This window comes from Manis pentadactyla, chromosome 4, assembly GCF_030020395.1.
Source record: "Manis pentadactyla isolate mManPen7 chromosome 4, mManPen7.hap1, whole genome shotgun sequence".
NCBI classification, from domain to species: Eukaryota; Metazoa; Chordata; class Mammalia; order Pholidota; family Manidae; genus Manis; species Manis pentadactyla.
Genome location: NC_080022.1, coordinates 59,965,685 through 59,980,949, shown reverse-complemented (window position 1 = coordinate 59,980,949; position 15,265 = coordinate 59,965,685). Strand labels below are relative to the sequence as shown.

Below are 15,265 nucleotides of genomic sequence, written 5' to 3'. Positions count from 1 at the left end.
TAGGTTCTTTTTCATTAATAGAGCTTTAAAAAAGAATAACCCAAATATGATAATTTCCATCAAACGCTCTGATGTCCGCCTTTCAGATTTAATCACCACAGGAGATAGTATCACGGACAGAGTCTGTTAGAATTATTAAAACATCAGTTTGATCAACTAGCAGCTCACCAAATGAGAGTTTATAACCTGAAAATAAGGACCTGCCTAATGTGTAGCAACATCATTTTTAAAGGAACTCCTTAAAAGAGTTCAGAAGCAACAGTGCCATTCTTATTAGCAAAACATTAACTATCATAAGCCTGGGTTTATGTAATTAACCAGTGTGAAACAAAATGAAATATTCATACTATTTTCTATACATTTTCCAACAACCAGATGTTTGGAACTATGTATATAAAACATCTAGATGATTGACTGAAAATTTAAGTATTTGTCATGATATTTGGCACAACGTTGACACAGCTTATGCTGAGGAGTGTATTTTTGGAACTGTTTCACTCATCTTCCTATAAAGTAGGTAGTCTAGCAGATATTTTTAAGTGGAAAAGAAAAAAACCTTCCAAGAAAAAACATGCCATACTCAGTTAAAGGGTATATTCATTACTGAACATTTTTATTCAGATTATTTCACTGTCTATACTTCAAGAAAATCCTAACATCATTAGCTATTAAAGTGTTCCATTTTGAAGTCTAGAGAGGACAAAAAGATCTGAGTTTGTGCCCTGAGAATCGCATCTTCCTGCTTCCATTAAGGATATGACCATCTTTATTCCACCAGCCTTTCCCACTCTCATTAATTTCTCCATTCTGAACAGGAAACCCCTCACCTGTGCTGATGACTCTAAGAATGCACAGCACAGTCTGTCACATGGTTAAGAGCATAGGCAGATGGGCTTCGGTCAAGACACAATCTCCTAGTACATTGTTTCTCCATTCATAAAATGAAGATGATAGTATCTGGCTCATAGGGTTATGTAAGGATTAAAAAGAATAACAAGAGTAAAGTGCCTAACAAAATGCCTAGCACAAACTAAGCATACTATTTAGTGGTTTGAAGTGGTTCCTGAAGCAACATAGTCAAATGTACCTCTTTCTTATTTCAAGTAGTTAGGAGCTCAGCCACCTCTACCCCACACCTACCACTTTACACTGGTCACCAAACATGGCTCCCCACCTACTGACTCAGACTGCTTAGTTTGTCCTTTATGTTGTATAACAGTTATTTGCGTCACAGTTCTTTGCATTAAGTATATGTTATCATAAGTGAATTTGGGTGTGACTTTGCTTCCTCAGTTAGGTTGCACTTTGGGAATTTTTATATACTTTACCATATTATTCCTTCCTCTAAATGTATCTTAATTTTTTTTTTTACTTCATTCATCCACTCAACAAATATTTATTTTTATTGTCCATGATGTGTAGGCCCTTGGAATATACAGACATAACCAAGTAGATGAAGTCCCTGGATAGTACTTCCAACAGGGTGAGACAGAAAACAATCAAGTAAATAGATAGCATGTCTAATAGGAGTATTAGGAACACTGGTGTTATTTTTGTTATTTAATTACAGTAGCTAATAGAGTGAAGACCTGAAGAAGATAGGGAACAAGTCATGCAGAACTCCAGGGGAAGAGACAGCAAATGCAGACTTCTTGGGGCAAGAGCATTCGTGTCTTGTTGTAAACACAGCTGAAGGATGATAGTCTAGAGCAGAGTAAACTGGGAAAGGTGGTAGCCGATAAAATGAGTGGTAGTGATAAGGAAAGCTTCAAGGAATTAGATTAGATAAAACCGTTGGCCACTACCAGGATTAGGGTTCTAAGGAGCAAACTGGGAAGGCTTGGAGTTGTTGATGATCAGGTTTAAATTCCAAATGTTTATTTTGTTCAATGTGAGGAGAAAGGACAGGTTATAAGTGTCAAGGAAAGAAGCTAGAGTCTCTCAGACGATTATAATAATACAATTATGGCAACAATTTAATTACCGTATTTTTACTTCTGGTTCTACATAATGGCTATTCATGAATTCACTTTATCATCCTTACTAAATTATGAATTTTCTATGGGCCAGAATTAAAACAAATTTATATTTGTAGATATTAGAGTTCTTAATTGCAGGAAAAAAAAATGTGGTGCCCCAAGAATGCACAACTAAATAATCACTATTCCTGGGGCCACCTTCTACTGCATCCCAGCCCCTAACTCTGCCATACCCTGAACACATTTTTCATTCCAGAACTCCTTTTTAATATAATATACACACGTCAGACAATATTTCTTCCTATTGTACAGGAAAATAAAAAAGGATAGATGGGGAGAACAAAGAGAAGATAGAAAGGTAAAAGACTTAGTCCTTATTCTCAAGGAATCATATGTATGTGTTTTACCTATTTCATACATTTTATATAATCATCTCAGAGCCTTAAAACTACATATATCCAATGTAAGTATCTTCTGATTTTACAAGATAGAAAGACATTCCTAGGCCTTGTTATTCTCAATTTGTAAAATTCCATATATGTAATTTAAGCTATTTAAGTTGTAACTCAGTAGTGTAATTTGAGAATAATTCTGTAGGAATCTGAGGAAATAATATCCCCCAAAAAGGTTTGGTTTTTATTTTTCCCTGAGTTTCATTCAAGTGTCTTCCTAATGTAGGTCTTGAAAAGCTTTGGGTTGGGACCGATCACCACTGTGAAATATAGTAATCCAGACCAAGGAGACATAAAGGGCACATTTTGTTTTTTTCATTTTTCATACTGAAGAAGTTAAGTTCCATTCATCTATGATGGCCCCTGACATGCCAGTCAGAAGAATAGTGCTTATGCTGAGACTAGGAGTATAATCCAGAGCAGTCCATGAAGGCTCTAGAATCTAAAGGCTAGTTAATCTCTGTGGTCTTCCTAATGTCCCACAAATAAAGTAAAGCTTCTGCTGCCTCTAGGGAAAGGGAAATGTCAGGCAGAGTGCTCTAAATTAGACTTTCATGGTAAAATATCCATTAATAATTAATTTTCTGCTTCTTTTAGAATAGGACAGGTTAAGCAGTTGGTCACATTCTGTAAATAAGAAATTACTTGCAGTAATTTCTGCAACATTCTAATCATCTTTCCATTTCTGAAAACTATTTTCAAAGTCTTTGATCTGTATTATGTTGGAAAGGACATTGATACAGCAATACAAGACTTGATTATGAATTCAGCTTTTCCACCAGTAATTGTGTGGCTCGGGCATATCATTTAACCTAAACATTTCATTTATTTTCTAGTGATGAATTGGGCATAGAAATCCATACCCCACAGGGTTGTTAGGAGCACCAGATAGAATAATGTGTGAAGGCCACAGATGCAGAGGTCACACAATAAGCCCTTGGTGAGCCCAGATATTACATACAAACATTGGAATTATCACAGTCCCAGGAGTGGTATTTCAGTGTTCTATACCAGTACAAATGTGATCTTGTGAAGTGGGAAATATGTCCCCTCTATCCTCTTTCTGCATAGTATAGAGAATGGCAATATACTATAATTGTTTAATTATGTCATTAATGTGAGTTTTATTTTCTTCATTAAATACATAAGGAAAAGCTTTCTAATTAACAGTGACTTTTATGACTTCTAATAGTTTGGATTCTGTAGATGGTGAAGCTGCCTGCAAATTAGATTCTGCAATGTACCTTGTTCCTTATTTTTTCACCCAGTGATTAGTTTCATACAGTTGGCAGCTGCCTACCCTGTTGCATTCAGCTTGCAATTTTGTAGCAATCTCAAACAGTGTGTTCAATCCCCCAAGGTGTTCTGCAGAAATGCTGTCAAACTATTTCGATGTGTGTGTATTTTCATTCGGTAGCTGTGCTTTGTACTCATTTAAGAGAACCGGTCTTTAATTTGTATCTGAACGTTTTCAAGATGAAACACAGAATTCCAAGCCTCAGCAAAATCACTGACATACAACCACAGCTTCTTTCTGTTCTAAATCTTGCCATGCCTGACTTCTATTAGATACAACACTACATTTTTTAATCTTCCTATAGAAGACAGCTTTGAATAAATGGCTTCAAATTTGGCCTTAAAATTTACTAATTGTCATCAAGCTTTCTGTCATCATCTGGCTCTAGTTTACTTTTCCAATTTCATCCCTCTTAACTTCTACACTGTTTCCATGCGTATTTGTACTTCCTTGAAATGCCTAGCTGTCTCTCTCTCTCTCACCTTTCCCTGGTTGTGTGCACACATCTCCTCTGTCTACAATGCCATGTCTTCTACTCCTCACCTCTTTATCTCAGGCATTTCCTATTTCGGAAAGCCTTTCTTTATACATCAGCACACTTTCTGAGTAAAGTAATCCCCTTTTGTCTCTCATGTACCCTGTGACTGATTTAACCAAAATATTCTTCTTTCTGAGTAGGGCTGATTGGTTTGCTTGTCTTCCTAGCTTGCATAAACATTTTGGAGAATAAATGCATTTCCCTTTTGAATCCATATATAGTAGATGCTCCGTAAATATTGTTGTGTAAATAAATACTTCCAGGAAAAAAATGGGGCAGTTTATTGCAAAGACAGCAAACATTTGGTACTAAAGTTATTGTATTAGCCTAACTATCTTTAATTATAACAATAAAATTATTAGTAAAATGCATGGTTTCAGCATATAGGTTTACCACTCTGCAAATGCAGGTAGTTTTTAAGGTAAACATGTATATGATACTATGCTATGCTTTTTACATCTGTTACATTATATTCAGAACTGAGTTGGGTTAAACCAGGCTACCTCATAAACCTTTTCAACTTTTTATAATTTCAAAGAAAGAAATGTGTTTTAATGTTGAAAATTGTAATTTGAACTAGTTTAACCTTATTTGAATTTACTTGTCATCCAGACAGAGTGAAAAAGGATTTTGACTGCCTTTGATTAGAACACACACACACACACACACACACACACACACACACATACTAAAAAACAAAACTAAACAAAACTGTATGCAGGTATCGTTTCACATTTGCATTGGGAATGGAAGATGTAGCAGTGCGTTCATGTCCCTTGTGTTTATGACTGATGTTTGCATTTGATACAGTGCTATAATTCAGCATATGGAAATACGCTCAGAACAAAGATAATGTTGTCTCTTATTTTCATTTTGATTAATAGTGTTTTGTCTCTGGTAATTTGTAGATGTTATTTGGAAGATGGAGCTTCAAAGGGTGCCTGGCTGAACCGGTCAAGTATTATTTTTGCGGGAGGAGATAAGTGGTCAGTGGATCCTCGAGTTTCAATTTCAACATTGAATAAAAGGGACTACAGCCTCCAGATACAGAATGTAGATGTGACAGACGACGGCCCATACACGTGTTCTGTTCAGACTCAGCATACACCAAGAACAATGCAGGTGCATCTAACTGTACAAGGTATGCGTTTCCATCCCTGCTGTATTGTGGAAGACTATGCTTAGAAACATTCAATATTGAGATATCAAAATAACTGAGAACTCACTGACAGTGTTGAAAGATTTGTCATTGTCTTTAGGGATTCATGTTCTTAGGATCTTTTAGGTGTAGTGACTATTATGGGCATACAAATCCCCCTTTACCAAGATCAAAAATTATCCATTAACATCACATTATGTTTTTTTGTATATGATTCACTTTGTATCTTCCTTTGAGTCACCCCTTCAATAAGTTTTTGAGAATTCATGATGGATACATTAAAATATTAGAACTTTTTGAAATATAGATAGTAACTCTTTAACAGTAATCCTCCAGTGGAAGGAGACAGTCTGCCTCAATCTAAGTTCTTTCACTTTGATTCAAGTCACAGTGAAAAGAAGTAGCCTTCTAGAATTACTTACTTTAAATATAAAGTAATGGGAAAAAATATGGTACACAATGCTTTACACTTCACTTTACTTTCCATAGATCACAAATCGTATTAGCTAACTTACAATCTCCAAATACAAAGGGAGTCATCAAATTATTTTTTCTTGCATACTTAAATGTAAGAGTATATTTATCCCTAATACAAATACTTTTCAGGACAAATGTAATTATAACGCTAGTAGAATAGAAAATGTATATATTTTTCCTTTCACATTTCCTCATCTTCATAGATTAATCTTGTTGGTTACATACAAATATTATGCCCTAGAACTCAAAATGGCATTCGACCATTTCTCAGTAAAATTAATAGCAACTTATATGATAATGTGGTGCTACTGCATGCATGGTTTTATTCTTACCAATAAAGTAGAGGGGCAAGAGAGTTGTATTATCTCTGAGTTTACCCTTCAAAAAGTGAACACAAAGTATGAATTTAGGTACATGGCATACATCTGGAAGATTGTTGAAATATAGCTTTATTAACTAAGCTTTGTGTCTAAGCTTTATTAATTGAGCTTGCATAAAGGTAAACCCACAGTCAAATACAGCTTCAATTATTAAATATTTTAATTTTGTGATAAAGATTAAATTTATTATTTAAACACAATTTGAAGAATGATGGGATAAATTGAAGTCAGTGAATTTCCACAGTGGTCTTTCTTACTATGGATCATGACAGATTGTGTTGATATTCCTTATATAAAATCATGTGAGAATATAATAAAGTTTTCACTGAAATCCTCGTTTACTCAGAGATTATCCAGAGATTCCAGAGGGCAGGAATTTGTCCAGCTTCAGAAACTGACATGAGATTACAAGCCAAAAACACATTTCTTCTGTTATCCAAGCCTAATCCTGTTCTCTTGTTTAGTTCTGTGCCCTTTGACTTCAGTTTTTAGCTCAAAGACTACAAAAGATTTTTACTACATGAGAAAAAATACACTTGGACAATAAAATATTTGAGTCACTTAAAACATAGACATTTTGCTTCTCCAAGGTTTAAATGATGTATTACTGGACACTAAATATATCCCTCTTTCCCTTTTTTTTTTCCATTCTCTCTTGTACCATGTTAGGCCCATATTTTTAAATTAGACTATGGATGTAAGCATTGCCCAGGCACATGTTTAATTTCCATAGGATTTCTTTTTAACTTCATATTACATAAAATTGTTTAACACTGCACAATTTCTTTTAACTGTTACATACCTTACTAAGGAATTCTTTTTTCTTTGTCATTTGATGGTGGTGAGCTTCTGAGTGCCATTTTAGGAAATACATTTGAGCAATGCACTTACTGAATGTTTTACTGGTATAATATTTTGTTCCTCTAGAAAAAGAAAATTCATGGTACTCTTTGAAAGTATGTAGTTGGGCCAAATTAAAACCTAATAATTTTACAGTATTTATGAACATAATTACTTATTAGAAGTTGATTGACATGTGGGCAGTTTTCCAATTACATTAATAAAGTTCAGGGAATACATTAATAGGCTTGTCAGTCAATTCAAGAACTAAATAAATGTCATAAAAAGCCAAACCCACTTAAGCTACATTTCCCTCAGTGAATGAGAATAAACTGATATGCTTATCTCTTCAGTTTCTGTATTTGTTAGGTTGTCTGATGGTCAGGTGTATCTCCACAGTTTTGAAGTAGATGCTCTTTGCCTAACAATTTGTCAAGTCTATTCACCAAGATAAAGATATTTAGCAACTAAGAGAAAATGATACCAATCACTGGTATCCAACACACATTGGCTGGTAAAAGCAAAGCTCATCCTTAATTGTGCAATTTTGTCCTCAAGGGAGCTGTTAAAAAAATCATTGTAGATAGGGTATAATAAAAGGGCCTTGCCACTGCAGACATTGTGCATGGGAAATCTGTTGGTGCAACTGACTTCTTAGAGCTATGAATACCAATGAATGGAACAATCCTCAGTTTTCCCTCATGAAATGGGCAATTGTCAAGCCTCTCTAAACTTAGATTTCCCATTTGGAAAAGGAAGACTCAGATCTGAAGATCTTTAAGGCCTGTGCCAGTCAGAAACCAAAAGACAGATAACAGACAAACAGAAAACGACCACTGTGATCATTTTCTCTTGATTTGAAAGGACAAAAAAGTTAGGTTAAAAATGAAAAACTCCATAGCACTTGTGCAACACTTGTGGCACTATGCAAAGTAATTTTTACACAGTAGTACCTTCTTGTCTTTACTCTGCAAATTTTATTGAATTTAGCCCCAGTCAAAACCTTAATTGTAGCCTTGTGGAGACTCTGAATAGAGGACCCTGTTAAGATGTACCTGGACAGAAACTGAGATAATAATCGTATGTTGTTTTATTTATCTCCATGTTTTTTTTCACCAACTGAGCTGAATATGTATATATCTACACATAACATAGTACTCATAAATCAAGCTACCTAACTGTTCAGTGTTTCATATCATGGGGGACAGCATTTAGTACAAGAACCATTCTTGTTCACGAGTATGAAAAAGTATAAGACTGGAGGACTTGCTATGAAGCCGGAGCTCTCTATACCCTCAGTACTGTAATGATAGGAATCATGAAATGTAAATGCTGCCCACTTAAATATATGATAGGGATGGTTTCTACTTCGAGTCCATGTCTAAAGCCTAAGTTGTAAAGATACTTAAATGCGTATGCACAACACCACCCCAGCTGGAACCTTGATTGCAGCCCCTTTCTGAGGGGCTGTGAACAGAGGAGCCAGTTAAGATATATATGGGCAGAAATGGAGGTAATAAATGTATGTTGTTCTAAGCCACACATACACACACTATATATATATATATATATGAAATGTTTGTCAGTCAGCTTCTGCCTTTTGAGGGAGTTATACCCTAGTTTCTCTAGGCAAAGTAGACGGCTATTTGACTAGCACCTAACTCTGACCAAAATAACCTCTCAAATGTATTTAACTTCCACAGGGTATTCTCATTTCCTCAGGATATCTGATTTACCTAGGATATTTGTAATAGATGGGGTGGTGGCACACTTCCCTTTCCAAGGATGGGCTTGTTTTTCCAGTTGCTGGCAGTGTCATCAGACAGCATTTAGTGATCAGCCTTTCAGGGATAGCCTCCTTGCCCAAAGTTACGCCCTGCCTAGGGCAATCATCTGATGACTGAGGCAAGGCAGGGAGTATAAGGGCCTCTCTCCTTCAGCCCAAAGTGATAACCCTGAGAGGCCATTTCAGCTCCAGAGCAGCAGAGGCTGGGACTAGTGTGCACTACAGTTCAACTTCTTTCTCTATTTTGCTCTATTCGATCCTGTCTCCTTCCTATTCCTTCTCTACAAGGGTTTTTCTATTACAAGGGTATGTTCTAATAAATATCCTGCATATTAAATTCCATCGCATTTCAGTGAATATCCCAAACTATGACAATGTGAAGGTAGTTTTCAATGAACATTATTTTTCTTTGCAAAAGCAGTAAGTGTTGTGATCATATTTTTCTAACCAAAAGTAGTCCGTGAAGTTTTATATATTGTGTAACTCAAGATCTTACATTAGAGCAGTATCATAGATCAACTGCACAAAAATACATAATGCACTGCTTACTATACACACAGGGAATGAATACATTGATGGTACTTTCTTATAAACATTAAATATGCCATTATTTGTGAATGAGAGGAAGGTAGGAAAGAACAAGGAAAGTAATGTTGATAGATATTGAACACTGTTGGCTTCCATCTGAGTCACCCCTTTTTCCTATAGAACGGACTTCCATGAAAACTTCTGGGCTTTCTAGTTTGTAAGGGGACTATTGGAATTTAAGTAAGCATCTGTGCTAACTGGTGAATTTATGGCAGCAATGAAGGTTCTACCTCAGTATCCTGATCTGCTCATGAGTTGGATAATTTTTTCAGGGTGACGGGAGAGGGACAATGAAATGAAAGGCTGGTATCATTTATGGTCAGTGTTGATGAAGAGTAATTCTTCCTTTGCACTTCTTTTTAAGTCGTAAATTGCTAATCGTGTTGACAAGAATTAAACAAAAGAATATCTGAGAATTGGTTGTATAAGAAATGGAATAATAATTATCATTCATTTTGAGACTAAGTAAAGGAGTATTTCTGTTTTTGGCAACACATAGCTCAAATGCAGTTTGACAATATTTTAAAGTAATTAAACCTTTAAGAAAGATTTATTGCCCTTTAAGAGACCCTTCAATAATTAATGGATGTTTATTCTAGTTCTTGAAGCACATAGTTTGATAAGCATCTCAAAGCTCAAACTGATCGTATTTTAGTTTTCTTGATCATAATTCTGAGTTTTGTGTGTTGTATTTTGGAATAGTTATATTTGTTGCCTATCTTGGAGTATCTTTACTTTTTTCTGAAGAAACAAAGAAAATAACTGTAATACATGTCAACTCCCAATGCAATACACACTATCAGTATGAAAATCTCTTTATAAATAAAAGATTACCAAGTGTTAGCTGGTCCACTTATTTTGAGAAATCCTGCAAATAAAATCTAAGTCTGGTGAAATAATTTGTCTTCTCCTTGGAAATCATTGCAATAGGATTTAATGTGTAAAAGAATTTTACTGTTTTCTTCCCCAAATTATGTGTATAGTTAAGAAATTGCTCCTAAGGCAATTAATATTTTGCCATTTTCATTAAATTCTAATTGACACACCCCTTATAACCTTTATGTATGTACAATTTAGCAGAGGCAAAAATTTGAATCTACTAATGATATTGTTTATCTTATGATTTGTCATAGAACAATAAGAATTAATTATGTGTAGTGCCAAGAGGAAAATGGACACACTTAAGATTTGCCAAGTTCAGTTTGGAGAAATGGAGAGTGACTCTGTGCTCCCATGTCCCTCTGCTCTACAGCACTTCATTTCCCATCCCTTCAGCATCTTCTTGTTAGTGATTAGCAGAAGAGAGACTCAGGAAACTGGACCGTGCATCTCCACTAAGCTGTCCAAGCTTTCTAACTCATTATAGTTGGTTTATATCTAGACTAGTAGTTCTTAAATATTTTGTTCTCCTGAACCCATTTTGAAAATCTGATGGAACCTACAGACCCAGTCTCTAGACCTTAGCATACCCTTAACATTTTACAAACTTCTTTTTGTGAGCAGAATGCTCAGGAACTCCCTAAATTTATGTTTGGAATCCAGTAAGAACCCTAGTGAACTCCTTGAGGATGAGGACTGGATATTAATCCTTTGTGACTCCCAAATATAAGGAAAGTGCCTGACAAATGTTGGTGACTCAATAGAGATTTATTTGTTGTATATATAGGTACATACTTCTTTCACCCTGGCTTTATGCCAGTCACTTTGCTTAAGCTGTGAGTTAATGTGTTGATGCTATCTTTAGGACATAACACCAGGAATGCTGACATAACAGGAAAATTTTAAATTAAAAGGATTAGTTAGGCATTCATGGCTGAGGTTGCTTATTTTCATTCCAGGTCCGAACATCCTTATCCTCTGCTAATCCCATGTTTTCACAAATGTAGAATAATGATTGCATATTGTAGTGAAAAGATAATAAATGGGATAGCAGCATTTTACTTTTTTTTTTTTTCTCCTAGCAATGTTATTTTGTGGAAGAAAAAAAGAAAACTTTATATGGGACAGAGTTAGCTACAAAAATTATAGCCAAGATTTCCTAATGCCAAATTCAAGTAAGGGGTTAACATCTTAAAAGGGCCAAAACTAACACAATTAGAATTTCCTCCCTGGTATTTCACTGATTCTGTCAGGTTTTGATTTGAGCAAGTTGGTGGATGGACACATTTTAAAATGACATGTTGAAGACTTGAAGAGGGACGTATTTCAGAGCTAGTTATCAGTGCAGATTTAGGCAAGACATTCATATTGTTTTCCTTCTGCTTATGACCTTTTCATTTAAAGGTATTGCTAAAAGGACATATAGGATTAATTCAGTGTTTAATTAAAAAAATACTTGTATGGTCCCATTTTAATTCAATGCCTACTCTGTGCAAATACCTTTGCTTAACATTGCACATGCATTCCTTCTTGAGGTAGAGGTCCCCACAGATGACCACAGCCCACTCTCTGGAACCTGTGAATATGTTAGGTCACATGGCCAAGGGGAATTTAGACAGCAAACACCTGTCCTTAAAATAGCACTAGGGTCTTGGATTATCCAGATGGATCCAATGAAATCACAAGGGTCGTTAACAGTAGAAGAGGGAGGATGAAGAGAATCAGACTGGAAGATAAGACTGTGGGAGTAGGTCAGAGCAATGGGATGTAAGGACTCAACCCACCATTGTTGGCTTTAAAGGCAGAGAAAGGAGATCATGAGCCAAGGAATATGGGCAGCCTCTAGGAGCTGGAAAAGGTAAGGCAGTGGGTTCTCCTCTCTGCTAGAGACTTCAGAATGCAGCCCTGTCAACATGTTGATTTGTGCTGAGAGAGAGACTTGCATGGGACATCTAACCTACAGAACTGCAAGATAAATCTGTGTTGTTTTAAGCTACTACATTTGTAGTGATTTATAGCAGCAAATAGAAAACTAAAACACACAAACATACACACTGAAAAATAAAGATACCTTCCTGTATGCCTAAAACAGGGTTCCTCAACCTTGGCACCATTGACATTTTGAACCAAATAATTATTGTGCGTTTGTGTGTGTGTGTGTGTGTGTGTGAGGAGAGGAAGTGTCCTGTATATTGTAGTATGTTTAGGGGAATCTTTGGATGCAGTCTGCTGTTTGTGTCCCCTCAAAATACATATGTTGACACCTAATACTCAACGTGATAGCATAAGAGGTAGGACTTTTGGGAAAAGCTTAGGTCATGAGGGTAGAGCCCTCGGGAATGGGATTAGTGCCCTCATAAAAGGGATCTCACAGAGATCTCAGCCCCTTTCCACCATGTGAGGTTTTAGCAGTGAAGAACATGGCCATTTAGGAAGTGAGCTCTCACCAGACACTGTATTTGCTAGTGCCACGATCTTGGACTTTATAGCATCCAGAACTGTGAGAAATAAATGTTTGCTGTTTATAAACCATAAAACACCCAGTTTATGATATTTTGTTGTAGCACCGTGAATGGACTTAAAATACTGTAGACATCAGTAACATTCCCTGGTTGTAACACCCCAATCTTTAGACATTACCAAGGTCTAAATGTCTGCTGGGGTAAAAAAAAACACCCCAGGATGGGGAGTACTAAACTAATAGAAAAGATGCACACCTGCTTTACTTCTCCAGTGCAGAGCAGGTTTTTACAAGCTCCATGAAGAAAGTATGGATCTTACCTATCTTTCTGCCCTACCCTTAGTAAATAGTAGAGGGACTGGCAAGTACTTGGGGCCGAAATAAATATTTAATAAATGATAGAGTGAATGAATGAAGCCCCTTAGCAGTACAAGCTGGTCAAGGACTAGATGACATTCTTCTGGATTTCTTGTTTTCCATTCAGTAATGGTTTAGGCAGTCTCATCCTCTGAAACTCATTTAAACCAGTCTTCGGTCATTTATCAGGGCAGAGGGATTAGAGTGGCCTCAGGTGCCATCCAGCTTTGATATTTGTAAATTATATGAACTTGGTTAAGAGTCTCCATCTCATTAAGACTCATTTTCATTCTCTGAGAAATAAACATGAATACCCAGCTTTCTGGATCACTGTAAAAAAAATAAAAGACACAATTAGAAACATGAGAAATTCTTCTCACTGTCTGATTGAGAGTGAGTAGGTATTCAAAAGATTTTACAGTCTTTCTTTTCCCAGTGAACTAGTAATGTACAGATAGATCCTGTCCTCTTTCTCTTTGAATTGGGATACAATTGATATTACTCCTATTGATTCCAAGTGATTTTTATTTAAGAATATGTAAAATAAAGTTAATTGTAAAATGTTAATTAAATTATTCTTCCTGTGGAGAAATTTCATATGAAGAGTATAATACATTTATACCAGTGTTAAGGTGTTGAGCTTCAATAACTGGAAAGTATTCTATGTTTTTTTTTTTTTAAAGTAATTACTACCTAAAATTAAGGAAAGATGTGATGGCAGTATTTTTGCCTATTTGATCTCAGAGCCACTCTTTGTGCCTCTTTTGCTGAGCTTTGTATAATGGAATTGGTTGACCTCCCTGGGTATGTTCCCAGACTGCTGTTTCCTGGTTTCTGGCAGGATTAACCCAGTAAGAGACACTGGCAAGAGATCAAGAGATTGGAGATTGAGGAAGGGAGAAGTTAGGCTCTTCCCCACTTCTCACATTGCCACAGGCAACACTCCTGCAAGACCTTTCACCTCCTTGGCTCCAGCTTCCACTGGACAGTCCGTTTCCCCATGGGGCTCCTGTAGCGCAACAGCCCCGACTCTGAGCCTGGTCATGATACCTCTTGTAGGACCAGCAGTAGCTTCCTGTTCAGACTGAATTTCCTCATGTTCACATGCTTTGGCTTCTTAGCATTTGATCACCTATGTAAACATCATTCTGTCTTAAACCCAGACTATTTGAAATACTTTAACTGATTTCTATTTTCTTGACTGGATCCTGACTGATACCCACTTCTTCCTAAGATTTCAAGTGTTTTCAAACTAAATACCCTCAAGAGGTATGTTTTAAGCTCTATCCTCTGTATAGGCAACCATTTTATATAATGATAATTACCTCTTTACATTCTGGAAAAAATATATCTCATTCCTGAGTATAAAAGGCAAATTTAAAAACAAATTTTAAAATTAATTACACATATATTGGTATCTCAGATTTACTAAACTAATTATCAGAATGTAAGATAAATTAGGGAGAAAGGATAAAAGAATGCATAATTATTAAATGTTGGCATTTATGTGAGCCTTGGGCTTCTGTTTATTAGCTTTTTAGGTGCAATTATCATTAACATTTCAGTTGCATGCTTAATGAATATTAGGGGTACAAATACACAATGGCATGAGTGGAAACAGCAGTCTTTCTTTATCCATACAGACTGTAACTTTAGGAAAAATAACCTAAAGAGAAGCTGTAGAGCTGCAGTTGTGTATTTACTCTGGGAACCATGAGTTATCCAACAATATTCTGGGCCTTGATTTTCACAGCTCCACCTGTGCCTTGGGGGGAAATTAATGGAAAACAATTTGGGGCTCTTTTCCAGTAAACTAGTTACCTGACTTTGGACACTAACTCTAATGCAATGTAGGCACATTCTGTAAGTATTAGCCTTGTGCTAAGCATTGTTCTAGGTATTAGGAAAACAAAGTTCCACAAATAAGAATAAGGAACTTACAGACTGGTGGGGCAATACTGAGAGGAGGCAAATGAGTGCACTAATGTGAGACAGGGGCAAGGACAGATGCCCATGCAGGGTACAAATGAAGGCAGTGGTCTTTTTATGGAGGGTGTGTTGCCTGAGGGTTG

The 15,265-nt window shown here is 36.1% G+C and overlaps 1 protein-coding gene across 3 annotated transcripts in view; it reads left to right on the top strand.

Moving 5' to 3' along the window:
- NEGR1 (neuronal growth regulator 1) overlaps window positions 1-15,265 on the top strand; it is a 922,397-nt gene that overhangs the window by 387,289 nt on the left and 519,843 nt on the right. For all 3 annotated transcript variants that reach the window (XM_036890276.2, XM_057500326.1, XM_057500327.1), the window contains exon 2: window positions 5,175-5,407. In XM_036890276.2, coding sequence (XP_036746171.2) covers window positions 5,175-5,407 — 233 coding nt within the window. The remainder of the gene's footprint in view (window positions 1-5,174; window positions 5,408-15,265) is intronic.